The sequence below is a fragment of the Chiloscyllium plagiosum genome, chromosome 35 (assembly GCF_004010195.1).
Source record: "Chiloscyllium plagiosum isolate BGI_BamShark_2017 chromosome 35, ASM401019v2, whole genome shotgun sequence".
Classification (NCBI taxonomy): Eukaryota; Metazoa; Chordata; class Chondrichthyes; order Orectolobiformes; family Hemiscylliidae; genus Chiloscyllium; species Chiloscyllium plagiosum.
Window position 1 is genome coordinate 10,821,531 of NC_057744.1, and position 27,890 is coordinate 10,849,420.

The 27,890-nt window shown below is 40.9% G+C and overlaps 3 protein-coding genes across 10 annotated transcripts in view; 1 reads left to right on the forward strand and 2 right to left on the reverse strand.

Annotated features, from left to right (window-relative positions):
• The window catches only part of alg9 (ALG9 alpha-1,2-mannosyltransferase), a 258,877-nt gene extending 258,195 nt beyond the window's left edge, over nucleotides 1-682 (reverse strand). For 2 of the 4 annotated variants that reach the window (XM_043676654.1, XM_043676652.1), the window contains exon 1: nucleotides 648-682. In XM_043676654.1, coding sequence (XP_043532589.1) covers nucleotides 648-667 — 20 coding nt within the window. In that variant the 5' untranslated portion in view covers nucleotides 668-682. Of the gene's footprint in view, nucleotides 1-133; nucleotides 400-647 lie in introns of those variants that run through there. The other 2 variants (XM_043676649.1, XM_043676650.1) reach the window with 2 other exon arrangements.
• Nucleotides 27-27,890, forward strand: c35h11orf1 (chromosome 35 C11orf1 homolog). Of its 3 annotated transcripts, XR_006309366.1 has the most exons (4): nucleotides 27-109; nucleotides 1,014-1,213; nucleotides 8,957-9,052; nucleotides 13,632-13,720. XR_006309366.1 is itself a non-coding variant. In XM_043676660.1 (3 exons), exons 1-3 carry the CDS (start codon nucleotides 19,983-19,985, stop codon nucleotides 26,811-26,813), a joined length of 705 nt encoding a protein of 234 aa, XP_043532595.1. In that variant the 5' UTR covers nucleotides 19,967-19,982; the 3' UTR covers nucleotides 26,814-27,890. The 3 variants fall into 3 exon arrangements, 1 of the variants encoding a protein (XP_043532595.1); XR_006309367.1 differs by lacking the exon at nucleotides 8,957-9,052 and having other exon boundaries at nucleotides 13,632-13,671; XM_043676660.1 differs by lacking the exons at nucleotides 27-109; nucleotides 1,014-1,213; nucleotides 8,957-9,052; nucleotides 13,632-13,720 and adding exons at nucleotides 19,967-20,180; nucleotides 24,420-24,483; nucleotides 26,371-27,890.
• fdxacb1 (ferredoxin-fold anticodon binding domain containing 1) lies at nucleotides 3,593-15,985 on the reverse strand. Of its 3 annotated transcripts, none has more exons than XM_043676658.1 (6): nucleotides 15,841-15,985; nucleotides 13,561-13,747; nucleotides 11,351-11,507; nucleotides 10,963-11,166; nucleotides 8,937-9,095; nucleotides 3,593-4,893 (listed from the first exon to the last, which is right to left on the reverse strand). In XM_043676658.1, the coding sequence occupies exons 2-6, from the start codon at nucleotides 13,733-13,735 to the stop codon at nucleotides 3,705-3,707; spliced, it is 1,884 nt and encodes a 627-aa protein (XP_043532593.1). In that variant the 5' UTR covers nucleotides 13,736-13,747; nucleotides 15,841-15,985; the 3' UTR covers nucleotides 3,593-3,704. The 3 variants fall into 3 exon arrangements, with proteins under 3 accessions (XP_043532593.1, XP_043532591.1, XP_043532594.1); XM_043676656.1 differs by lacking the exon at nucleotides 15,841-15,985 and adding an exon at nucleotides 15,554-15,832; XM_043676659.1 differs by lacking the exons at nucleotides 10,963-11,166; nucleotides 15,841-15,985 and having other exon boundaries at nucleotides 13,561-13,823.

Sequence of the window (27,890 nt, forward strand, 5' to 3'; positions counted from 1 at the left end):
CGGCCGCCGGCCCTCCGGGAGCAGCTCCGTGACAAATCCCAGGGGGATGGGGGAAACAGGGCGATCGCTGAACGCTGCCGGGGTCGTGCAGCCGGTAACAGCGGGCCAGGTCAGCCTCGGTCCAGCTACTCACCCCTCCCTGCTCTCTGCGCCTCTCTCCTCCGCTTTGCTCTCCCCTCGGGCCAGCCGGCTGCTCTCTCCCCCGGGAAGGAGGCTCCCGTCCTGCGACTGCCTGCTGGAGGCTGCCCCTCTGCCGCTGGCTCGGTGCCTCAGCTTCGAGGCCATTGCCTGTCAACCGGGACCTATGGTGACCGGCGAGGCTCAGCCCGTCCCTCTTATGGGAAGCAAAGAGGCTCAAAATGCACGCTCGGTGCAGTCGCGTTACAAAAACTGTTGCTGCATCTTCGGAAAACTAAGTGTGAGCCCCCTGTTGCAAAATTTCCCAGGCCCCTCCTTGATCACTGAACCACTTACAAAAATAAGTTCTGCTGTCAAAAATACGCGCAGAATACTTAACATCTGCCCATCTCAAATCTTTGTAGATAAATTAGACACTAAAACAGAAATGGCTGGAAAAGCTCAGCCCTGGAGTTCTTTAGGTTTTTAACTTTGTATGTAGTTGTTTTACTCTTGCATTTTCCTTTTACCTGGAGAAAGGAAACTGCATGTCCTATCTTGCATTGTTGTTTCGAAGACTATGCAGCTGGAGCGATTAAATTACCGGAGCATGGTCAGAGACATGCAGCACGGCAATTTCGCTTTTCTGGATGATGAACACATAGTACTACACCGTGTATCTTAAATAGTTCGTCACTTCTGTACACGCTTTCCTGTCAATATAATTGCAGCTCTGTTATAAATATTTACTGTTGTAATTAAGAGCTGTTTCAAATTTACCCGGGATCTCAAAATCATGGCATTGCCTCAAAACTTTAAGACCGACAAAAGTTCATAAAAACAGTACGGTCTAAGTGATCGATTCTAATCATTTTACATGTTTCCCCTCTGTGCAGTACCCTTTTAATTGCAGCCAACTTGGTGTTGCCTGCATCCTGAAAAAGCATGGGCTCTGTGCCGTCAACTATAATCACTTTTTAAAAAAGTGACATCTGCAGCAACCTCCGCTTTAGAGCCTACACGGATGCCGATGGGCCGATTGGACTTATTCTGTGCCATCAAAATTCTGTTATTCAAGTGCCCTTTACTTTCCCAGGTCTGAGCTAACATATCTATTTCAGAAGTATTTTTTCTTCCACATCTCGTATAATGCATTAATTGCTGTATTTAGTTGCCTTCTAAAAGTACCGCTAGAATCTAAATACCTTCAACTTCTGTAAGAATTTCTGTTCAAAATCAGGTCTGATATTTTTCTCAAAACACTCTTATTAAATTCATTCAACAAAACCTTTCTCCTATAAATGTTCTGAAATTGTCTACTAACATGCTCTGCACAATTTCGCTGCCTTTTGTTTTCCTTCATAGCCTTTTTCAAAGATGGGTTTAGTATTAACTACTGTCTAGTTGTCCAGCACCATTCAGAATTCCCTCCAAAATGAAGAGGGTCATGTCCAGATTCACAAGTGTGAAGCCCTCCTATCCCTACTAATTTGTATTCCTTTACGCTCCTTGGCAGTGTCATAGAGTCATAGAGCTGTACAGCATGGTAACAGACCCTTCGATCCAACTCATCCATGACAATCAGATATCCTAAATTAATTTTGTCTCATTTGCCAGCATTTGGCCTATATCCCTCTAAACTTTTCCTATACATGTACTCATCCACAGTGATCACACTGTCTCAAATTCCTACTTCTTTGTACATGCAGCACCAACAATCACCTCATTCCCCTGGTCCCTCCAAACCAAGTTTCTGTCATGCAGAGGCTGTTCCTAATCTCCTCCAAGAACATCACTCTGGCCCTCTATGCCTCATCTCCTAAATTATTGATTTCCTGCAGGACCCCTGCTCCTGAATCAGTCATCACATTATTAATGTATGCTACTTTAGACTTCCTTAATTTGATCTCAATATCTATACCCGTTTAGGGTGACAGACTCAACACCCTCATTCTGAACATTGATTCTGTACAAAATTATTTCCTTATCTTTGTAAAAGATACCCTCTCCCCTTCATTCTGTCACAAATAACACCCAGAGAACAGGAAGTGATGTACATAAATACAAGCAGTTAGCTGTTAACTTTAGAGGGAGATGGAACATGCTGAATCTGTAATGTGAAGTTCAACTGATCCTATTAACTTTTAAGAACTGGCATGAAGTTTGAGTAAGGAGAAAATGAGGACTGCAGATGCTGGAGATCAGAGCTTAAAAATGTGTTGCTGGAAAAGCGCAGCAGGTCAGGCAGCATCAAAGGAACAGGAGAATTGACGTTTCAAGCATAAGCCCTTCTTCTGATGAAGTTTGAGTAATCAAACTCTATGATCTTTAATTCCTGAGGCCTGACTATCTTGATTCCAAGTCAGTAACGTGATAAATATGGTGTAACTGTCCTATTGTTAAAGGAACTGAATGAGTGAAAACCTGCAAGTTGGGGTTCTAGTTAAAATTGTTAAGTTTGTACCAAACATGCCATGTGGGCGGGTTGCTTGGAAACCAAGTATCTGGTGATGAAGTTATTATCTCACTAGTCATGTGAGGGCTGAAGAACAGAACGAGCTGTGCAACATGTTCAAAACAAAAAGCTGCCAAGAGACAACAGGTCAAACAGTAAACGTCAAGAAGGCAGGTTCTACCAGTCTGGATCCAATCGTGTGGGTAGCAAGCACTGAGTGTGTGGACAGACATGTTAGCAAGCTATTCCAGGAACAGATTAAAGTGTTAATGTATTAAAACATACAGCCCAGAGGACACTAAACCATGGAGTCTGCGCACCTCTTGATTAGATCAAAGCAAAACTAATTCCAATGCCATGGATTTTTTTTCACTTCAAATATTTATCTAGCGCTTTCCGTAGAATATGCAATGGCCTCTGCTTCAACTAGCTTTCGAAGTTAGTGCCTCCAAATAAACCTGTCGGACTATAACCTGGTACTGTGATTTTTAACAAGCTAAAGCTTCAACAGCTCTCTGGGTAAAAGAGATGTCACCTAACTGCTCTCCTCACTACCACTTCCATTATCTGCATGTACATTGTTGCTTCAATGCATAACATGCACTCAAGCTTTTTAAACATTTCCTCTGCAACAAAATCCTTTTGCATTGCTTTATCTTGTGTTGCAATTGATCACTCTGGTCATCTGTCACCACACTAAAAGTCAAACTATATTCTAAAAGGTTATATGATTCAGTTAATCAGTGAGCTATTTGTAACAGGGAGTTATTCTCGATACTACGACAGTTTATGACATATCCTGTTGTTTGTGTGAAATTTTTAATCTCGTTCACCTGAACTGTGAAAGACATTTAGCAGTACAGTGAAGGATTTGCAAACCAATTTTGGGTTACATTTGGACAGCACTTTGAATTAATTAACACAAACATGGCACATTACTGGGGTGGGGTTAGTTAAAATGAAAGAAGTTTGAGGTGATGAATTAATGGACCAATAAGCATATTGTAAACAATGGTGTTTTATTGTTCAAATTGTAAAATCATTTATATCAACAGTTCAGTAAGCATAATGCCAATCATGCACTGCATGAGACAAAAATACACATTTCTAATATGGGTCCAAGTACTCATTTTTATCTAAGAGTTACTTGAAAATGTTTCTGCAGTTCGACTCTAAGATGCAGTTGCATTTCCAATGCTTGCTGATAAGACAATGCTTTGTCACATGACTGGTACATTAGCCTATAACAGTAGCTCATACGTTTGGATTGAGTGTGCAAGAAACTGTCAATCAGCTTCATTTCTTTCACTGATTCCCTGGTTACCCGCCTTACAAGTGCATGGAGCTCCAATTCCTCTGGTTTCCCATTCTCATTGACCCAGAAGCTGATGTCATGTGAATATGTGGGTGGGTAGAGCGAGAACTCAGAAAACGGTTTGAATTCGGTTGCACTAATCTGGTCTAGGAAGCGTTCATCAAATGTCCATAGCATCCTCCAGTCGTTTATGTGGTACAGCACCATGGACAGCAGGTCAAGATTTATTGACATAACGCAGTTATTTAATTCACTGTCCTGTTTATTAGGAATGCAAACCAATTTTGCGACAGTTAGATCAGTAAATTCTGGGTGTTCCATCTGTCGAAAATGAATATTCCAGCTTTTCCCACTGCCCTCTTCTTCAAAAGTGATCGAATTTAAGGTCTTATCTATAGAGGCCACGGTGCCTGATGCTGACTTAATGAGGAATGAAATAGCCCTCTCCACAGAGCACATAAATAGACTTAAAAAATCTGCATTCTTTTTGAAAGCACTACACAAAATCATCTCATGGAATACTGGCATAGTTTGTGGTGTAATCAGACACTTCCTGAAAACAGTGCCACTGAGTGCATAAATTACTTCAACTCTGAAGTCCGTTTTTTGCAAAATATCGGCAACATATCCTGTCAGGGTAGGCCGAAGGCAGTAGCTCCTGCAATCTTCACTTGAGCCAGGGATGCCAAACTGTTTCAAGATTGCGTAGTCCACAATCTGTCCCCTCTTGTTTCCAAAGATCTGCGTAGGAACATCAGAGCACTGCAGTTCAGCATAGTCAATATTTCTCAATCCATCCTCTTGAAGTTTGGAACAGCTCACCCAATAAAGTTCAGCTTGACAAACTTCAGATCCTACACAGGCACCATCAGGCTGAAGGTATTGTTTTGACAGCAGAGGAAAGTTGTCCTCCAGTTCCTGTAGATTCACTGCATCTGCAATCTGCTTTCTCAACAACTCATCAATTTTCTTTACGGGATGGTGTGAACCTTCCTGAAGAAAATTCCTGCAATGACCAAAACCTCCATTAGACCAATTTTATATAAGGTATGCATTTCTCCAGTTCTCAAACAAGGGGGTATGAGGAGGGTGGATTGGCCAACAGCAAGTAACTCGTCTCCTTCCACAGCACCTTCCAAACAGGCAACCTGACACACAAGTCACTCATCCTGGAAATATATCACACTTCCTTCAGTGTTGCTGGGTCAAAACCTGAAATTCCCTTCCTAATATAAACCCTGGGGTGAGGGAGTCCAGAACTAGAGGGCATAGGTTTAGGGTGAAAGGGGAAAGATATACAAGAGACCTAAGGGGCAACTTTTTCACGCACAGGGTGGTATGTGTATGGAATGAGCTGCCAGAGGATGTGGTGGAGGCTGGTACAATTGCAACATTTAAGAGGCATTTGGATGGGTATATGAATAGGAAGGGTTTGGAGGGATATGGGCCTAGTGCTGGCAGATGGGACTAGATTAGATTGGGATATGTGGTCAGCATAGACAGCTTGGACTGAAGGGTCTGTTTCCATGCTGTACAACTCTATGAATGTACCTACACTTCATAGATTGCAATAGTTTGAGAAGACAGCTCAGCACCACCTTCTCTAAGTCTTTTTGGATTGGGTAATAAATACTAGCTTAGCCTGCAATGCTCATATCTCCTTCAACAATATTTTTTTAAGTCTCTTATGGCCGGATCATGGGTCATTCTTCACATAGTGGACATTGGATCTCTCAAAGCAGCTTCTAAAGCATAGTAGCCAATTAACTGTGACACCAGAAGCTCTAAAAGCTCCTGTCCATCTTAAGAAATTGGAAGGCATTCAAGCATCTAAAGACATAAAGATCATCCAATAATCTGGTTTAAAGCGAAAGACACTTTCTCTGGCATGAAATTAGAGATCTTTGAAACAGCTGTAAGTTTGAGGTACGTATGCCCAAGGTGAGTACCTTGTCCTTCTCTTGGTTTTACCCTCCTCCACCTTCAGTCACAGTCTTTGAAGCCAATAGAGTTGAATACTGCCACCTTTCTAGGGATATCAAAATAATGTTCCTTAAAATAGGAAGGCAGCATGAATGGGACGCAAATTACCAAGCGAAGGGTTCAGCCAAAATAAAATATTACCACTAAGCAAAACACTGGGATGCCAGATATCAAATGAAAACAAAAACAAAAATGTTGGAAATACTCAGTAGTCAAGCAATGTCTGTGGAGTGTCAACATTTCAGGGCAATGACCTTTCACCAGAATTTTAAAAAGGGTAGTTTTTAGTTTGGTGGCAGAAAAGTATTTGAGTCAGATAGTTGTCGTGTCAAGAATCACTGAAGTACCACATAAGCTGGCATCTCAGTGCAGCATTGCTTTAATACTGTACAGTTGGAGGAGCTGTCTCTCTGTTCAACCATTAAACTGAGTGCCCATTTGGCCCCTCTGCTAAATGTAAAATGTCACATGATACTTTTATTTTAAGTGGCATGGTGGGGGGGGGGAGTTGTTCCTGGCGTCCAAGCCAATATTATTCCTCAGCCACCATTATTTATACAGATCATGTATACCTGCATCACAGTGGTAACTCATCTGGACAAAATGTCCAGAGCTAAAGCTCCAATGATATGGGTTTAAATCCCACCTTGGCAAATGATGAAACTTGAATTTAATAAAATCTGGAATTAAAAAGCTGGTTTAATGACAACAGTGTAACCTCTGCGATTTGTTATAAAAATCCATCTGGTTCACTGACGTCCTTTTAGGGAACAAAATATGCCATCCTTACCTGGTCTGGCTTACATGTGACTCCAGACCCACAACAATGCAGTTGACTTTTCATAACTCTCTAAATTAGCCAAGGAAGCCATTCAATTTGAGGATAATTAGGGATGGGTAACAAATGCCGGCCTTGCCAACAATGCCCACACATTCCATGCTAGAATAAAAAACAAAATCTTATCGCTGTTCATGTGACCTTCAAGTGTGGAATTTGATCACACATTCCCTGAAGTGGGTATGAAATATGCACCATTTTGTACTTTAATGCCTTTTGGATTACAACCTCCTTTTTATGTGTGTTTGATAGTTATGATAGATGAAAGGTTAATTCCAAATGAATACTTAGGACATATGCCATTTGTAATTGGAATTGAATTTAAGTCACACTGTAATATAAATTGTCAGTGTGAATTGCAAAAGAAGGTGAGATGCCCACACTGTTACCAATGGTGATCAAAGGATAGGCTTTGAAATGAACAGTTGACTTTACAGCTAAAACTGAATGCGTATAAAAGTAACTAAGTGGATAAATGGTCAAACAGGAAAAGGTCAACAATATTTAGGTTTTCAGGACATTTGTTTTTGAGTTCTGATCATGGGACATTTGTCGTTTTGAGAAATGTTCAAACTACTACAGCAGTGGGGAAAGAAATTTTTTTTAAAACTCATTTGAAGGTGCTCTTTGCACAGATTTTAAAAAAGACAGACAGAAGAAACACCTGTGCTCTTAGTGCAGTGGAAAGAGAGAAACATCTTAAGTAGAATTACACCAGTCTGCATCTGTTAAGTGTCGCTTAAGTTCCCTTGATAAATTGTCCAAATAACATTGTATTAAGAGTCTCCTCTCCTAAATGTATTGTCTAGTCTCAAAACTTCTTACAATTAGGACACTGGCTACACTTTTAAAGTAATTCATTGGTTCTGAATCGTATATGCATCTCAAATGATCTCTCTCACTCCAACTTTGATCTAACAGTCACAGTCCAGGCTCAGAGTAAAGCAAAGTCCATTTAGTTGAAATAGTAGAAGATTATGAAGTACTGTATACCAGCAAGACTGCTGTCTTCCAGAAGAAAATGACCTGGAATCAGGGGAGCTCTCTGATCATAATCACACCTTTTTGGGACAGACACATTATCATCACTCACTATTTGAACAACATCCAACATAAAATCATAATAATGAAGTTAAGATTAGTGATTATTCTTGGGAACAATACTTAAATAAAAAGAGGAAGTGAAGGTACAGTGTACCAAGAAAATGACAGCATATATAAATTGGACATTTAAAATGAATGCTTTGAATCCTTCTAACACATTTGTTCAATGTTTGCACAATGCTTTTCCACAGCCTCCCTTTTTAGATAACATCTGAAATATATATCTGTTTGGAGCAAGCCATAAGACTGTCATACCCTCTCAGGAAATTATCTATTTAAGGTTTTTGAGCTCTTTGTGCTTATTCCATCTCGAGTCAACATAACACATTTTAAAAAAGAAAATAAATTATGTTACAATGAATGTTGATAAAATATGGCAGAGCTGAATAGATTCTTGATAAGGAAGGGGTTAACAGGTTATCAGGAGTAGGCAGAATGTGGAGTAATTCGACCAACAATGAGTGGCTCAAGTAGCCAAGTGACCTCGTAATGCTTCTAATTGGTATACTTCTATCATTTTATGATTAGATTAAAGTGAACAAAAAACCAGTACGATAGTATAGATAACATCTGAAATATATATCTGTTTGGAGCAAGCCATAAGACTGTCATACCCTCTCAGGAAATTATCTATTTAAGGTTTTTGAGCTCTTTGTGCTTATTCCATCTCGAGTCAACATAACACATTTTAGACCAAAATGAAATAAAGAAATAGTGTGACATTTGAGTCAAAGCTTTTCATCTCCGACTGCTTAATGTAAGTAATTCCAGCCTTGTGGACCAACTTAAACTTGAAATATGGTGGAGATTTGAAACACAAACAGAAAGTGCAGAAAAAAACTCAACAGCTCAACCAGAGAGAAACAGAATAAACTTAAAGTTTTTTTTTGTGAATTGCTGTTGAGTTTTTTGTTTTTATTGTGGGTGAATTGCCCTCTATTATTTTAATGGGAGAATTACCCTATCTGTATTGTTAAGAATGCACAGCAGAGCTTTGCGAGTTAATGTCCTTTGGTCTTAATAATGTCACCATCTCAGTAAATATTTTAACAATAACACAGCTGGCACTGTTAGGCAGTGTCTGATAAGCTATATTTTGGTGCCTTGTAATTCTCTTACTCCACCTGTTAATCTTTTCAACAAGTTCCTCAGGGATATGGCAGAACAAGCGCTCACTCCCAATAATGGTTTCCATGACAACTGGCTTCATCTCGCTGAAGGGGAGGCTTCTCGTGAACACGTGAGTCAGAGCTTGGTCAACATGGAAAGGCTTATCTTGACTCCTGGAATATATTTTAAAAATCAATTTAACACCTTCAATAAAGGAAAGAGTGTAATCGAAGCAATTTGAGAAATTTGCACCTGAATGGGAACTTCAAAGACAACACTTTGGCAGCACAGCAGGAAATTGGTGAGATTTTGATTCATTCACAGGATGTGATTGGTGCTGGCTGAGCCAGTATTTATTACCCATCCTGAATTGCCCACTGCAGTCAGTGAGATGTAGGTACATCCACAGTGCAGTTAGGAAGGGAGTTCCAGCATTTTGATCCAGTGAAAGAGAGAGAACGGCGATTATATTTACAAGTAAGGATGGTGTGTGGCTTGGAGAGGAACTTACATTTGGTGACACTCCCATGCACCTGCTGCCCTTGTTCTTCGAGGTGATAGAGGTCCAATTTATGGAAGAAGCCTTTGTGTTTTGCTATAGTGCATCTTGTAGATTATGAACACTGCCGCTAGTGTGAATTGGTAGTGGAGAGAATAACTGCTGAAGGTGTTAGTTAGAGTTCCAGTCAATTGGGCTGCTTTATCCTAGATGGTTGGACTCTCTCGTTGGAGAGGGTCATAGAGTCATGGAAATATACAGCACGGAAACAGACCCTTCAGTCCAACTAGTCCATGCTGACCAGATATCCCAACCTAATCTAGTCCCATTTGCCAACACTTGGCCCATATCCCCCTAAACCCTTCCTGTTCATTTACCCACCAAATGCTTTTTAAATGCTGTAATTATACCAGTGTTCATCACTTCCTCTGGCAGCTCATTCCATAAATGCACCACCCTCTGTGTCAAAAGTTGCCCCTTAGGTCCCTTTTATATCTCTTATTTCCTCTCCCCCCCACACTAAACATATGCCCTCTAGTTCTGGGTTCCCCACCCCAGGGAAAAGATCTTGTCTATTTACTGTATCCAGGGTCATTCCAGGGACTTACTAGTGAGGCATGAATATTACCTGCTTTTATCAACTCAAGCCTAAATCCTGTTCGGGTCTTGCTACATTTGAATATGGACTTCTTCAGTATCTGAGGAGTTGGGAATGGCACTGAACAATGTATAGTCATTAGCAAACATTCCCACTTCTGACCTGATGATAAAGGGAAGGCCATTGATAAAGAAGCTGAAGATTGTGGGCCTAGGACTCTAATCTGAAGAACTCCCCACTATTGACTGTTGTGGTATTGTCCCTACATCTGGACCAGAAGGTCTGAATTCAAGTCCCACCTGCTCCAAAAGTGTGTAATAACATGTCTGAAGTTGGTAGGTTCAAAGTACCTACCATGTGGAACTCCTGCAGAGATGTCCTAGGGCTGAGACGACTAACCTCAAACAACCACAAACATCCTCCTTTTTGTGCTATATATGACTCTAATCAGCAGAGAATATCTCCCAATTCCCATTGACTCCAGTTTCAGTTGAAGTCCTCGATGCCACACTTGATCAAAAGCTGACTTGATGTTGAGAGCAGTCACCCTCACTACCCCTCTCAAGTGCACCTCATTTGTCCATGTTTGGGCCAAAAACCTAATGAATTAGGATCGAAGTGGGCCTACAGGAACCCAGACTGGTTAGTGATCAGATTATTGTTGAGTAAGTGCCACTGGATAGCACTGTAAATGACCCCTTTCATCACTGCTGCTGATTGTTTTATTACTCTGTTCTCAATGATTGGTCAGGTCAGATTTGTCCTACTTTTTGTGAACAGGATGTATTTCATTAATGTATTAAAATGAACAACATTTTCTGAAGATGTCTGCTCCAGGACCTATACTTCATTTTCCAGACATCAGGAGGAAAGGAAAATGGCATGCAGATCCAACTACATGAAAAATATGTTGCGAATTGCATGAATCCTGCTAGTAACCTACCTATATCCAGTGCTGGTGTAGCCATAATACTGTGAGCAGTCAAACATCTGCACTTTACTTAAAATGAACCCAGCTCTTGCAGCCATAGCAACGATTTGCCAGCTGTTATGCCATGCTCTCATTGGCTGATCAGCAGCAGTCCCTCCCTGTCCCTTACACAGGGTAACATGAACATCACCTTTGGCAGTCAGAACATCGGCGCAACTGAAAAGAAAGCCACAATGGCATTATTCCTGTTATCAGCAGAGTGAATAATATTAAGCTGAGGATGGTGCAAAGAAGCAGGAAGCTAAATGTCCACAGCTCCCGCTGAACTACTTTGCAGCCAGTGAAACACTGAGTACAGAAGTGGACATTGTCAACTTCCACACGTAATTTCAGAACTCACCTCAGAAAAAAATTAGCCAGCAGCTCTCTGTTCTTCTTCACGCCAGCCTTTCTGCCACAGTGCGGGAAATTGAAGATAATCCTGTCAAACTGCCTACTTTTCAAGCAGGGACATTCCTGGAGCTTGGTGCAATCCACTTGAAAGTAGACTTCTGCTCCTGAAGGACAATAGCCAAGGATTAAGAAGCTATTGCTAATAATTTCCGTATGGTATGTGGCAGATTTAGAGCATCACAAAAAGCAGTTTCATCACTATCCAAATTGGAAACGATATGTTTGCCCAGAACATATCATTAAAGTACAAAACTGAACATCACAAATATGCCATTTTATACAGCAGCCAGCTCTAAGTTTACAACCTATAAGTATATTAAATTAGCAGAACAGTCAGGTGACAGTCACTGTTCTGGCCTTGCATGCCACCTCTGGTAGGATGTTCCAATATGAGATGTGCTCCCACTTGTCACAGGTTCCCAGCAACAGCTGTAACTTCAGCTACAGAGCCAACATGTAGTTCACCACAAGTAACTCAGAGATACTTCAAAAACGTTCTAAAATCTTTTTACTTTTTTTACTTACTCAATGTAACATGCTGGAATTTGAAGTTTAAATAATGACAAACACTGATCTGTTTGTTATGTTTAAATGAATGGCACTAAAACTACTATTTTAAACTCAACAATGTCCTATTTCCGCAACTGTCAGCAGAAATGTCCAAGCATTTTGATTGTCCCTGTGTTGGTATGTGTTTCAGTGATGAAATAAAGATCAAATCCTTCTTGAGACTCACTTAACCACTAGGTTGTCTGAGAATTAGAGCAATGTTAGATGGTCCACCAACCAAACTACAATATCCATATTTTTAACCAACCTTGTCAGACATGTTATTACACATGTCTCGGGTAGCTGAGACTTGAACCTGGGCTTCCTAGCCCAGACAATATGGACACTACCACTTCATCACCAGAGCACCAACCTGCATTTTTTAAAAAAAAATTAACTTTTTTTTTCTAATCAACTTATTCAGAGATGTTATTTCACATCTCTGGAGCAGGTGGGACTTGAACCTGGGCATCACGGTCCAGGGCCCAGGATAGGGACACTACCACTGTACCACAAGTGCCCCAACCTGCAATGTATTCTGCTGGTGAATGAAAGGAGGCATCTGTGAGTGAATCAATTTAAGTAGGAAAACGTATGAGCCCATTTAGTCTGGTGGAATTATACAGTGGTAATATCCCTAACTTTTGAGCAAGGAGGGCTGTAGGTTCATGTCTCACCTGCTCCAAATGGGTGTGCTAAAATCTCAGATATGAATGTGACAAAAATGACAGATCTAAATGAAGGCATCACAATAAAACTCAAGGTACATAGAATTCTCAATCCATCAGCTAAAAACCGAACATCTCTTTTACAATCAGATTACGTAAGGTCTTTAAGCTTCATTGGTACAAATATCAAAAACATTCAAATCAAACTGGCCATTGTTTACAACAAGTCTCAATTCTCTGTATGTGGAACACAGCAGAGAAACAGTCAGTAGTGACAGAAAATGCTGCAAATACTCACCAGGCCGAGCAGTGGAGAGAGAAAAAGAGTTAACATTTCAGATTAATGACCTTTCATCAGAACATTCAAACTGTAACACGTTCTAACCAAATACAGAGGTATGGTTGCAAAAGAATGAAAATGATGATAGCAAGAAAGTGTGGTATTAGAAAAAAAAAAGAAATGGATGGAGAGGTGGTGCTAGTTACCCCACCAGAATCAATTACAATAGCTTCTGGGCAGTTTCAAAGCTGACATTATTATCGATTTGAATTGGAAATTAGTTCTTTAAGAACTAGTATGGAAGTACGAAGTATTCACTTCCTACTCTTCTGTAGATCCAAAATGAATAACTATCGCTATATTACTTTCCACTTAAGCATCTCTTCTTGTGAAAATTAATTTGGATGAGAGATGCTACCAAACATTAACCAGTCTCTGAATCTGAAGAAGGGTCATATAGGACTCTAAACATTAAACATGTTTCTCTCTCCTCAAACACTGCCAGATCTGCTGAGTTTCTCCAGCACTTTGGAGAAAAAGAATTGGTTGATATAAAAACAAAGTTGTTACGCGCTTCAATTTTTGTTTCAAATTTAAATTTTTCTTCTATCATACTGCGATCAAAATGACCCCTCTTACCCGTCAGTATTGCCTACTCACCTTTCTCTAACAGTTTGGCAATATTTTTGGTTGTATTTTCATGCTTCGATATTTCCTTTTCACTTTCATAGCAGGTTGCAATGATTTGAGTGCCTCTGTCCACACATTCACACAACGCAGAAGCAAAGGAGAAGTTCCCCTCGGCTACAAGCAAGGTGCTACCTTCTTGTCTCATTTTGTGAAAAAGCTGAGGAGACAATGAACAGTAAACTTTTCAAAAGCCTTCTGTAATAAATTAAAAGCCTTACAAATTCAAACCTGTCTGTCCATCATTAATCAGCCTCCCAAGTTGTAATGGAATCTTTACTTCCCATTCATATCTTTCAGCGGCATTTGGTTTTCAAATCCCCCTACCATCTTTCCAAATTCTCTCAGAATTTTCGTGAGCCTCCCAACCCTGCGCTTCCCTGAAACTCAAAAACTCCTGATTCAATTGCTCTACTACTGGTTGTCCCAGTCACCACGCAGACAGGTCTGTGCACAGCTGCTATGGCCACAAAACGTAAATCATTATGACCTGACACCAATCCGAGTGCACAGACCCTCAGAGCAGTTGCACAGCTGCCCACCTTTGAGGGAATGTTGCTGTTTGATGTAGCTTTAGCTGCTGAGGCCCTACACTGCAGAATTCCCTTCCGAAATCTCTCCAAGCTCTCTTACCCCCACCAAGGTACTCCTTAAAAGGTGCCTTTTTGACACAAGTTTTGGGCACTGCCCCTAATATCTCATTCTATGGCCAGTTTGCACTACATCTGCACATTATTGCCAATGATCAATAGGTCAAGAATGCAATTGTTCAGTCTTTTGAAGATCCAAGGAACAAACCTAAGACCCTAAGTAAAAGTCATCTTTGAATGATGGGGCAGTCAACAATGATAAAGTGCCTTCATACGTTTCAAGACTTTATGAGCCAAAGTAGGCCCTTCAGCCAATTGAGTTTGTTCTGTTATTTAATGACATCAAAGCTGGTCTGATAATTCTCAACCTTTTCCCCATAATCCTGGATTCCCCATTGATTAAAAATCTGTCTATCACAACCATGAAAAGACTTAATGACCCAGCCTTCACAGCCCTCTGCAGTAAAGAATTCCACTGATTTCCCATCCTCTGAGACAAGAAATTTCTCCTTGTTTTTCATAAATGGATAACCCTTTACTCTGACATTATGCCCTCTGGTCCTAGACTCTCCCACAAGGGGAAACAACCTCTCTGATTCTATCCTGTCAAATAGAGTCATAGAGATGTACAGCATGGAAACAGACCCTTCGGTCCAACCTGTCCATGCTGACCAGATATCCCAACCCAATCTAGTCCCACCTGCCAGCACTTGGTCCATATCCCCCCAAACCCTTACTATTCATATATCCATCCAAATGCCTCTTAAATGTTGCAATTGTACCAGCCTCCACCACTTCCTCTGGCAGCTCATTCCACACACGTACCACCCTCCTTGCCTTTCCAAATACATGTACATCCTGTCCCTCAGTATTCCCTCCAATTCTCCTAAGAGTCTTGTATGTTTCAATAGGTTACCTCTGTTTCTTTTAAACTCCACTGAATACAGGACCAACCTACTCAACATCTTCAAAGACAGTCCCCTACAATCGACCTATTGACCCTTCTCTGGACGGCATGCAAAGCCAATATGTATTTTCTTAACCAAGGGGATACAGTGAACCGGCTATAAGATCCTAGCTGTTTCATGGGGTGGCACAGTGGCTCTAGCACTGCTGCCTCACAACATCACGGTCCTCGGTTCAATCCTAGCGTTGGGTGACTGTGTTGAATTTGCACATGTCCCCTTGTCTGTGTGGGTCCCCTCCGGGTGCTTCCGTTTGGTCTCACACTCCAAAGATGTGCAGGCTAAGTGGGTTAGCCATGGAAATTCAGGCTCACAGGGATGGGGTCTGGGTGGGATACTCTTCGGAGGGTTGGCGTGGACTGGACGGGCTGAATGGCCTGCTTCCACGCTGTAAGGGATTCTATGACTTACTGTGTAAATGGCACTGCTGAAATGAAGGCTGTTGTTGCACAGTACGGCCGTCAGGCTGGTTAGTGTTGCACATTTCCCAATGCCAGGGCAGCTTGGAGCTCACTCAGATCAGCGGGTGCAACAAAGGTTTCTCATGAAAAAACTGCATCCTCTGCCTTGCCTCAAATGATTGCCCTGTTTTGTGCAGTATGCTGCTTCTGCAAATCCCATCCCGGGCTCCGCACAGCTCCGGAGAATTGCACTTCCCCCTCCCCGGCCCAGCGGCCTGCCCGCTCTCCTCAACCCACCCAGAGCGGGGCGGATGCAGCTTTCAATGCAGCTCCCAGGCCCGCAGCTTCCGCGCTACCAGCGAGAGACAGCCCCAAGCCCAATGCGGGAGCGCTCAGTCCCCAGGATAGCTCTGGGAACCCAGCTCCTGCCCGACTCGCTGCCACCGACCTGCTCGCTGCAAACACAGCGACAGCGGCCTGGTGTGGTGAAGCTACTAAAGAACAAATGCTAAACACACCGCCTTTCTTCCCTTTCTGTCATTTTAAACCAGTTTAATCATATATTTCTTTCCTTTAACACTTCCATCCTGCATGCTAATTATCAATTCTATCATTTCAAGCTCTTGTTAACACCCGGGTCTGGTTAGAATTTTAGGGGAGGGTCTAGGTGGGGATGAGGGAAGGATCCGAGAGGATCTGGAAGGAGATTAGGGGAAGATCTGGATGGGGATGAGGAGAGAGTCTGGATGGGGATGAGGGGAGGGTCTGGATGGGGATGAGGGGAGGGTCTGGATGGAGATGAGGAGAGAATCTGGATGGAGATGAGGAGAGAGTCTGGATGGAGATGAGGAGAGAGTCTGGATGGGAATGAGGAGAGAGTCTGGATGGAGATATGGGGAGAGTCTGGATGGAGATGAGGGGAGGATCTGGATGGCGATGAGGAGAGAGTCTGAATGGGGATGAGTTGAGAGTCTGGATGGAGATCAGGGGAGGGTCTAGATGTGGATCAGGCAGGATCTGGATGGGGATCAGGAGGGGGGGGTCACAATGGAGATTGTGGGAGGATCTGGATGGAGATTAGGGTCTTTCCCATGCATCCTATTCAAAAAAGGAGGGAAGGAGAAAGCAGGAAACGACAGACCAATCAGTTTAATATCTGTCATTGGGAAATTGTTAGAATCCATTAAGGAAGTAAGAACAGGACATTTGGAAAGTCCATCAGAGTCAGCATGGTTTATGAGCAGTAATCATATATGACTAATTTGCTAGAGTTATTCAAAGATGTAACAAACAAAGTGGATAGTGTGGATCCTATAGATGTAGTATATTTAAAGGTATTTGATAAGGTGCTGCCCAAAAGGTTAATGCACAAAGTAAGATCACTTGGGGTTAGCGGTAATTTATTAGCTTGGTTAGAGGATTGGCTAACCTTCAGAAAGCAGAAAATTGTGATAAATGGCACTTTCTCTGGTTGGCAAGATGCAACTAGTGGGGTGCCACAGGATTCAGGCCTTGGGCTCAACTAGTCACAATCTGTGTTAATGACTTGGATTAAGGCATAGAAAGTACTGTAACCAAATGTGCAGATGACACTAAATTAGGTGGGAAAGGAAGTTGCAATAAAGAAATTAAAAATGTACAATTGGAAAAGGATAAGGTCGGTGAATGGGCCAAAATTTAGCAGATGGGGTTTGACATGAATAATTATAAGGTTACCCATTTTGGTCGGAAGAATAAAAAGACAACTTTTTTTTAATCTAAATGGAGAGAAACTTCAGTGCACTTTGGTGCAGAGGGAACTAAGTGTCCTCACCAAGAATTGCAGCAGTCCAGTATGCAGGTTCAGCAGGTACTAAGGAAGGCAAATGGAAATTTGGCATTCATTGCTAAAGGAATAGAGTGTAGGGAAGAGCAATATAGGAAAACATTGCCACAACTTGAATACTCTGAATTGCTGCAACTGTACAAGGCGTTAATGAGACCACACCTTGCATGCAGTTTTGGTCCCCTTGCTTGAGGAAGGATGTAGTTGCACTGAGTGCAGTTTAAAGGAGGTTGACTAGATTGATTCCAGTGGTGAGAGTTTTGTCTTATGAAGAGAAATTAAGCAATTTAAGCCAATACTCTCTGGAGTTTAGAACAATGAGAGGAGATCTAATTGAGGGATATAAGATGCTAAAGGGGATTGACAAAGTAAACATAGAAAGGATGTGTCCTCTTGTGGAGCAATCTAAAATAAGAGGTTTTAGTTTTAGGATAAGCGGTAGCAAGCATAAAACAGAAGAGGAGAAATCACTTCTCTCGAAGGGTCATGAATCTGTGAAAGTCACTACCCCAGAGGGTGGGGAGTGCCAGGACGTTGAGTAAATTTAAGAAGGAGATAAACAGATCTTTAGTTACTAACAGGATAGAGGGTTATGCAGGGTGGGCAGGAAAATGGAGCTGAGACCAAAATGAGATCAGCCATGTTCATATTGAATGGCAGATCAGGCTTGAGGGGGCAGAATTGTCTACTCCTGCTTCTTATGCTCAATCGTACTGCACAGTTCAATTTTCTCAGCATGAAATCTCTGATCAAATCAAAGTACTATTCACAACAACTGGACAAAAGCCTGGATGCTGCTTTGGGATGAGTATGTCTGACAAATCCTTGCTCTAATGTCAGAGTTTGTTTTGAGTAAGCTCACAGAGATTCACACCGAATACAGCTTGCTGTTTAAGCTAATAGACATGTCAAGAGCATTTGCTAGTGTAATACGTAAACTAGTTTCTACTAAATTTAATGCTTGTGACAGTTCTCTTACCTGAAACTTATAGAAACATGCAGTACAAAATGAAGCCTTTCTGCCCCCGTGCCTGAGTTGGCTGTCTTAAACAGCTATTGTGCTTTCCCTCACCTCCTGATTTTCCTCTGTAATCCTGTCATTTCCTTAACTGATGTAGCCATCTAACTCCCTTTCAAAATTGGTATTGAAACAGCTTCTATCCCCTTTCCAGGTGGTGATTTTTAGATTGCATCAACTCTCTGGAAACTTTCTAAACCCTTTGCAACTCTCCTGAAGTGTGATGATCACAATTGTCCAAAATACTCCAGCTGAAGCCTGAACTATGTTTCATAACATTTCAGCATAATTTCTTTGCTTTAATATTCTATGTTTTTATTTATACAAACTTTATCGATGTTTGAATTGTTTAATTTAGTTCATAATTTTACAGGAAAAATGTTGCGTTACAGCTCACACTGATAGGACAAGGGAATTCTTTTCATTCTCAAAGTCTCAATGACAAATTTTGAAGTCGGATTTACTGAGCACAGCAAAAGCAAAAAAAAAAGCTGCATATGCTGGAAATTAAAAATAAAAACAAAAGTACTGGTAGCATATTAGGCAGCATCTGTGGATAGAAGAATATTTTAAGATTAACCCTCTTTATTGGCCCACAGAGACTGCCTGACCTGCTGAGTATTGCAGCATTTTCTGTCTTCATGATAACTGAAAGTAGGGTAACGGTCCTTTTATGTTTCTACAACTATCAGTATAATAGTAAATCACAGAATGAATCAACGTGTGTTGTAAATTGGATGATCCAGCTGAAAGGAGACTTTGTTTATGGTGTTGTGGAGTCCATAGATCATGTTTATAGGGTTATGGGTGGTTTCACCCCCTTTTCAATTATTTGAAACATCCTTTGTTATGCTTTTGATTGCACTTCAGCCCCATGCTCCTGATTTTTAGGAACTCACTGCAGAGGGGAGTGGGCAAGTCAGAAGACCAACGTATGTTCCTGCTCCTGGGCTCGGTCATGGTGTCCATTAAGGAGAACATGGAGGGGGTCATAGTTGCTGACTGCCTGCCCTTCTTCCATGGCCAAGTTCATCCCCAGACGTCCTTGGAGCGAGAACAGATAGTATCCACCAACACTCTTGATGCTTTTATACAAGGTGGGCACCAGGTTGGGGTGCGGTGAAGTGCATTATGTCCCCTTCCAACTCCATTTTGATTTAGTCTCGTCCTTCTCTCCCTACTTCTCCTTCACCTTTGGTGTCATTGCAATGCCCCAGTGGGCTTTGCATGTAAATTGATTAATAATTAGAAACACAGGTGACTTAGTGGTGGTCAATAACAGTGGAAATTAACATGGGTTAGCATGTTTTCTTACTATCAACAAATTAATGTGTTGATGGGAATAAAAAGTTCCATTGGGCATGAAAGCACTTCTGAATGTAAACAAAAAGGAGACTTTGTGTCCACAATTGGAGTTTCAGTGTGTGACTTGCTTTGCTGGCTCTGTGATGTAATTAACAATGGAATTCGGCATCAGGGCAGTCACTAAGTCCCATTACCAGGGCAACCAACACCTCACACATTGTTGCTCAGGTTAGTTGCAGAGATCTCACTCAGAGAGTTGCTGTGTCCAGATTACAGTCCTCACACTTCATTATGGCAGCTGATGACCAATTTTTCTCAGAGGAAGACACATGTCCAATAAACCACGGTCCATTGGAACGTTTCGATTCAGGTAACGAGTATAACCCCGATGGAGATAACCGGTATTCTCCACAAACTCTCATAGGAAAATGGTTCGAAGAGAGGATTGGGATAAATGAAATTAGGAAACTGAAGCCTTTGACATCACAGGTAATTAATTTTTTTTAACCTGGCTTCCTTCCTGGTTGGAGACATATTTGTATTGGTTTGATCTGTCATTACTGATACAAATCTTAGAGGAGAAAGTGAGGTCTGCAGATGCTGGAGATCAGAGCTGAAAATGTGTTGCTGGAAAAGTGCAGCAGGTCAGGCAGCATCCAGGGAACAGGAGAATCGACGTTTCGGGCATAAGCCCTTTTCCTGAAGAAGGGCTTATGCCCGAAACGTCAATTCTCCTGTTCCCTGGATGCTGCCTGACCTGCTGCGCTTTTCCAGCAACACATTTTCAGCTCTGATACAAATCTTATGTGATCAAACCTGATGGGTTAGATTGACTTGAGATTTAGTATTTTGAGATCTATCCTGCACTGCTGGGAGAGTGATCCCTTCATCTGTACTGTCTATGATTTTATTGTCTTCATGTAGGTCACTGCCTTACTTAAAGACTGACTATTGACTTGATTTGATTTATTGTCACATGTACCTAAGTACAGTGAAAATCTTTGTTTATGAGCAGCACAGGCAGATCATAGTAAGCAAGGACATACAGATCATAGGGTAAAAAAAAGAACTTGGACAGGGGCATACAGGTTACGCTGCACAGAGTGTGGGGGAGGCAAGATCAACATTAGCACTGTCTGACTCACGGATCCCAGCAAACGCCTTTAGTTACACTGTATTGTACATTATCTTGATCTCCAGGAGAGGTCATTCCATCCTCTCTTCTCTGTCTTGATAACCTGTGACTGATACCAGTGTTACATCATCTGATATTAACATACGCAGTCTCATTGTACAACAGATATTGAGGATTAATCATTCACTTATTTTCTTTGAATTTAAAAAAAGTCCAAAAATATACTGGGAGAGGTGTGAAGTTTTTCATAAAGTAATCAAATCTTTAAATAAAGTTTCCTTTCTGATTTTTTTGGAGAATATATTGTGGGCCTATACTGTCTAAGTTTAGAAAAGTGAGAGGTAATTTAATAGAAATGTGTAAAATTCTAAAGTGGTCTGTTGCAATAGATACTGAGAGGTGGCTTCCTCTGGCTGGCTAGGCTACCCTGAAAAGGAGAAAGGGGAATAGTCTAAGCAGAAGCAGCTGATTATTTGGAATGAAAGGAGAAATATCTTTTCTCGAAACATGAATGTTTTAGTCCAGAGGATTGTGGAGGGTGTAGGGTATATTTAAGGCTGAGCTTTAGTCTCTCAGGGATTCCAGAGTTAAGGGCAGTGAGCATGAGAAAGGAACTGAGGCAGAAGATCAACTCTGATCATTTTGAGTGTCAGAGCAGACTCAAAAGGCTTGCTTCTTCTTCTTAGATCCTGATATTCTTATTTTTCTGAGGTAGCTGTTTCTCAGTGATAGCAGAGTCAGAGGATTGTGTTCAAGTATCAGAAGTCTCAGCTACTACTCTATCGTAGTTCTGATACAGCCCAGGTGAGCAAGCTTCTCAGTTTCTTGGCTGATATTTATCCATTATGGATAGGAAGGCTAAACATAGCGATTGATTCAAGCAGAGACTTAACAGAGTGTGGCAGAGACAGAGAGGACAACCAGCCTTCAACTCAGAGATATACTTATACCTTGAAATGGTTCAGATGTTGCGGTGGTAGTGATGTTGAAGCTGTTAGTATTCAGTATCATTCCTCCACTGAAACTGACAGTACATTTAAGAGACTGCGACGGTTGGATAAGTGAAAATCTAAAAGTCACTCTTTGTGACTGTATGGCAATCCTAAATGTGTGCTGTTGAGATCGTCCCCTACCCTGCAGAAACTTAATCAATGGGAAATCTATTGCCTATAACGTTCCACTTATTCTTAAAACCATTGTGAAAATTAAATCTTATTAAACAAAATGTAACTGGGTTAATATATATTTACTGCCAAACACTCCCAATGGTCGTAAAAGTCAATTATTTACAATATGCAGCTCCTGTTTATTGACCAAAAGGGTCTGCACTTCTTCCTCAGAATGCTGCCTGTCTTTTACCAAGATATCATCATGGTCGACTCACACTGGATCTTCCCACCATCAGGAGTAGAGGCTATCCTCAAGAATCCACACCTCCACCGTCATGGGTTTGAGAATTGGCAGAGGGGAGGACCAGGGCTACGAGCGGGTGACTAAAGTCAGGAATGAGCTGGGTGGGAGGGTCATAGGCTGGATCCTGCCACACGAATTGGCACATAGGGCAGCAGTGGACGTCCAGCTCATGGCTGATACCATCCATTGCCTGAAAACGGCAGTGCTTGGACCTGACACTGTGCACCAGTCGGAGGATTCTCAGGCGTCTGGTGGAATCCTGTCTTTGTGTACCCTTACTCGGACGGAATTTCATGTTGGCCCCATGATCCTGACCCTCCCTCAGGAATCTACATCCCACAACCTGAGCAGCCTCCTGATTACACGGAGTATGTCTTTTTGCCTTCCACAAAGGCAGTTTTTGTACAAGCTGCTGCTGCACACCATCCACCTTCACTCTTAACCTCTACCACCTGGAGACGCCATGGTGAGTTTATTTGCCACTGGATGGCAGGGATCCATAGTGGAGAGCTCTCTACATGGGAATCCTCCTATTTTCCATCGGGAACATGGGTGGAGGGTGCTGCATGGAACTGTCCCGTATAACTGCAGATTGCAACGGTTCACAGACTACCAGCCCAACTGTTTACTTTGCAGCACTAGGAACGCTCTGGGCCATGTATATATTGACTGTGGGGTTTGCACTCCCTTTATAGTTACTTGAAAAGTCTTTTGTTGTGTTTTGATTGCACTTCAGCCCCCTGATCTTTGAGCACCTGGTGCGAAGGGATGTGGGCAGTTCAGAGGACCAGTTATGGGTCTGTTCCTGGGCCTGGTCAGGCTGACTATAAACAGGTCTGGGCAGCGGCTGTGGTGCAGGTCATTTCTGCTACCAGCCTACCCTTATTCGCAGTTATGTTTGACCCTGGGAGAGGGAGCATGCGGTGTCCACCAACATTCTTGATGCCTTTACACAGAGGTGGGGACTGTGGGAGTAGACTGCTTTATTTACAACTCCAATTTCATTTTGATTTCGTCCCTTTCTTCTCTCCCTATTCCCCACCCTTGCTTTTTTGACATTAGCATTGCCCTTAACAGGTTTTGCTTGTAAATAAACAATTGGCCACGCAGTATTTTTCTGGTGGTGGAAAGAATATATAATAACGTCTATTTACAGCAATGTCTTTTTTCTGTTTCATTATTTATAAATGTATACCACAGGAAATTTGGAAAAATAAATTTTAACAAGCCAATTTTATGTTAATAGAATGTCATATTTTTAAATTATGATTTTTAAAAAGCAGCATATTTTTATACTAACATTTGTTTACCTTTTTTCAACTTCTACCTTGATCCAAATATAATCATTCACTTTGAGGGGAATAGATACATTTAATGGTAGTTGTCATTTAAAGAAATGAAAAAAGACATAAGGGGCAATTTTTTTACACTGAGGGTGGTTTGCATGTGGAATCAATTTCCTGAGGAATTGGTGGATGTGGGTACAATTACAATGTTTAAAAGACATTTGAATTAAGTACACAAATAGGAAAGGTTTACAGGGCCAGGAGCAGGCAGGAGGGACTAGTTTAATTTTAGATTATGTTCAGCATGGACTGGTTGGAGCAAAGGGTCTATTTCCGTGCTGTATGACTCTATGACTCTAAGAAAATGTCTTAATTCAAAGTAAAGGATAAAACACTTTTAACTTTCTACTTTGTTGTCTGTGAGAATACTTCCATGTGATTGACTGTACACAATTGCTTTTACTGCTGCTACTTGCTGAGAGATTTTCTGGATATAATATGTCAGGGGAAAGAACAAGTCCATGCCACAGAAATTGCTAGATCGTTATGGGCACTTGTCTTCTAAGTTAAGGGTAACATGATTATTTGCCAATGGTCAGAATATCCAGACCCATGTTAAAAATGTAGCGACAATGCTTTTTAACTAAAGCAGGAGACTTAATTTCAACTCATTTACTGGAAAGCATCCTGGTCCTCCCAATTAAAAATTGCTCAGTTCATATCACCTAATAAGCTTTTATCACTAAATTCTTACTTAACTGTGTTATTTTTGAGTACATAGTTTAACAGAGCAGACAATTATATTTTGATTGCACAAAAATGATGCTTTCACAGAAGTAGACGATATTAGATAAAGGCAGAAATTTTTATACATTTCATTTCTTTTACTTGCAGTATGAATATTTCTATCGTACAATATATGGGGATTCATATAACAAGGAAGAGAAACGACGTGAATGTAAGTAATAAAGGTTTATAAGGCAAAAATAACAGTTGGTCAAGAAAATACTTTATATCTTGATTGAAGAGATCAGTTTTATGGGTGCTAATTGAAAGGCTGTTGTATTTTGAATTTACAATGCCGATATTTCCAAACTCTTGGATATAAATTTTATCTAATAAGTAACATCAACTTCTATACAATTGTAGAGTGCTTTGGAACAGAAGGGCATGGAATTTGTGAATAATCACTGGAGATGGAAGGAAAGCTGCAAAAGACGAGGGGAATCAGAAGAGAGGATGGTGTGTGCAGGAATTTAACGAAAGGAAACCAGAACCAAAGTAGGTTCAGGATGTGTCAGGAAACAATTTGAAAACAAGGATGTGAAGATGCTTGACATAGTGGGTTAAAAGAAATTAGTGGAACTTAGAGAGGATGGGTGTGATTGGAATGCCTCATGTATTGAACTCGCTTTGCCGCTCATTAAACTTTTGCTAGGACTAAGCCTTTGCAATTAGGTAGGAAAGTTATTTTTTTTATTTCTGTAATATCTAATTGAATTTGTATTTTGCACTTGGCATTAAACTGAATCCACAGTTCAGTTCTGTAGATGGGTTTTCAGTGAAAGAGCAGTTTAATTGACAGCCAGCTGAAACTGGATTCTCTTTAAGTGAGTTAGATTGAGTTAGGATCATCTAAAACTGAACAACTGAGCGTGACCTAACACTTGAATGCAAATTTAGAATAAAGTGCCAGAATTAAGCTCTTTAGGGAGTTAAGCAGAGGAAGCAAAACAGGTATTCTGTTGCTTTTACCTACACATTTTCAGCCTCCAGGAACTGATTATTGCAATGCTACAGAGGAAGAAGCTGGTTAACCAGTGAGTATCTGGTAAGTGGTTAAAGTTTATTTCATTCCTAAGGATCAAAAGAGTAGAGCAACTGGTGCTAAGCTTAATAAAATGTATAAAAATATAATGTGAATACAACAATTCATTAGTTCCTTAAAACCCATTAAGGATGGTTGGGCAAGTGATGCATCCCAGTTACAGCATGTGGGAGTTCCTGGTTTCTGGTTTGATCCACGTTCTGTAGTGTGTGTTTGAAGTTCAAGAAGCTTTGATTCAGACTTTATGAACCAAATGCTCAACTACACACTATTCCATTTCAGGAATGGGGAAACATGAGAACATAAGAAATAGGAGCAAGAGTAGGCCCCCTGGCCCATTGACCCTGCTCCGCCATTCAATAAAATCACAGCTGGACTCTGCGTCACTCACCCACCCACTCACTGTAACCCCTAATTCCTATACAGTGCTTTAAGAACATTCAACAAGGTAGCCTCAACTGCTTCGCTAGGCAGTGAATTCCATAGATTCACAATCCTTTGGGTGAAGAAGTTCCTCCTCAACTCAGTCCTAAATCTGCTCCCCCTTATTCTGAGGCTATGCCTCTTCGTTCTAGCTCCCTGGAAAGTTACCTGGACTCTTTGCACCAGAGACAGTCACCCTTCTTACAGTTGGATCATCTGATCTGGTCCGTGTTTAGGCACAGGAGGATATGACTGAGTGTGGCAGGTCAGGGGATCAAGATAGCAGAAAGGCAGAAACTTCAACCTTTGTAATTGTCCATCGATTGGAGGTTCTTACAGCTTGTCTGGATGAGAGTGAGGATGACAGGGGGTAATAAGCTAACTGACCATATCATCATGTTAATAATAATAGTATAACAGAATAATTACAGCACTTCAATGGTGTGTACAAGGTATTGTAAGCCTTACATCCAGTGGTATATATGTTGTTGCACAGTGATTATGATATACATTGTTGAAAAAAATATGATGAAATCCAGTTTAATGAAAAGAAACATTAAACGTCACTGTGTTTGAAATGATTCTTTTCTCCAGCGTTTGAAACAGAGCCACATGTTTACCCTACACACCAACCAGAATTGGACCCTCCTTATAGCAAGCAATTTCCGAAAACGAGCTACATGATAGACTACGTGGATCCTGCGCTCCTAATGTACCCTCCCTGCCCTCCGGATTTGAACAAGGTGGAGAATGAGCAATTACAATATTGTGGACCCCCGGCTCCATCAGGCACTGATGAGACAGTAGAGCAGAATCAGTTATGTGGTACTTACATCCCTTTAAATCCCACCATTGCGACAGACTTGGAGGCACAGCAAAACCAGCAGCCAGATGTTCCAGAGTTTTGTGGATATCACCTTCCTACAAAAATGCCATTAGGACTGTGCACGGCTAGGTTTTGTGAGCCATGCAAGCCTACAGTCTTAGCTTCTTCAGGACCAGGTTTGGCTGCATGTTGTTCATCCTCCACTCCCTGAATCAGTGATGAACATTCAATGAAGAACCAAAATGAGAAAAACTACAAGAGAATTTTAAAATGACTCTTTGTTTTCTTTTCAGAGTGAATGGAAATGGCTCATTAATAAATAGGGAATGATATACCTGTTGTTCTTCTGTTATGAGATTTGTATAAGGTATGACCAATCTGTGCCTCAGTCCATGACCAGTTGTCAGAAACAAAAAAAACTATATCAAAATGATGTGGAAGACTATTAAACCCATGAGCCAAAACAGTAAATTAAATACCTAAGTTGCTTCATAAAATCAAAGATGTTTGGATTTCCACTGCCATTGTTCCCACAGGAATATTATAAAGGGACATAGGAATATTATAAAGGGATTCACAAACTCTTGTTAAAAACTACATTAAACACACATGCTTTACCATTAATACCTGCTTGAGTATTTGGTCATTCTAGTTATTGGAAGACTTTTTAAAACTAATGTTTTAAAGTTAAAAGCTGACAATTTGTTTGATTTTTATTGAGAATTTTACACAACACGCAAGAAAATTGTACTTGTTTTTGCACTTGAATAAATATTTCTTTTTTATAGCTTGGAGATGTAAGTTCATGGTGATTGTTTTAAGAATGTGCATATTTTTACAGTGAGGGTATCTGAAGGCTTGTTTTTAAAAGGTACATTGTTTTGCCAATGTTAAACCTATAAACTCTAAACACTGATTTCTGTATTTTTGTTGCGGCTGTGATGGGATAAGTGTAGCAAACTATAGAATGTCATTGTCTTAAAATGTCTTTTTAACATTATATTTTAGTTTTTAAGTTTTAGTTCAGTGTTGCATTTTGATTATACATCCCTCTTTAGGTAGGAGTGCAGTTGATTTAAAACAATGAACAGGTTCACAACCATTCTGTGACTGGCGAGAGGGAGATCCAGATGTTTACATCAATGGGACTTCACACCTACAACAGTAGAATTTAAGCTGTCTTCTATCAAACGATATAGTAATTTCTCTTCAAATAACTGAAGGAGAATGCTGGAAATCTGACATACCATAAGTGGTTGTTATCTAAAAAGGGAGAAATTTGGTTAAA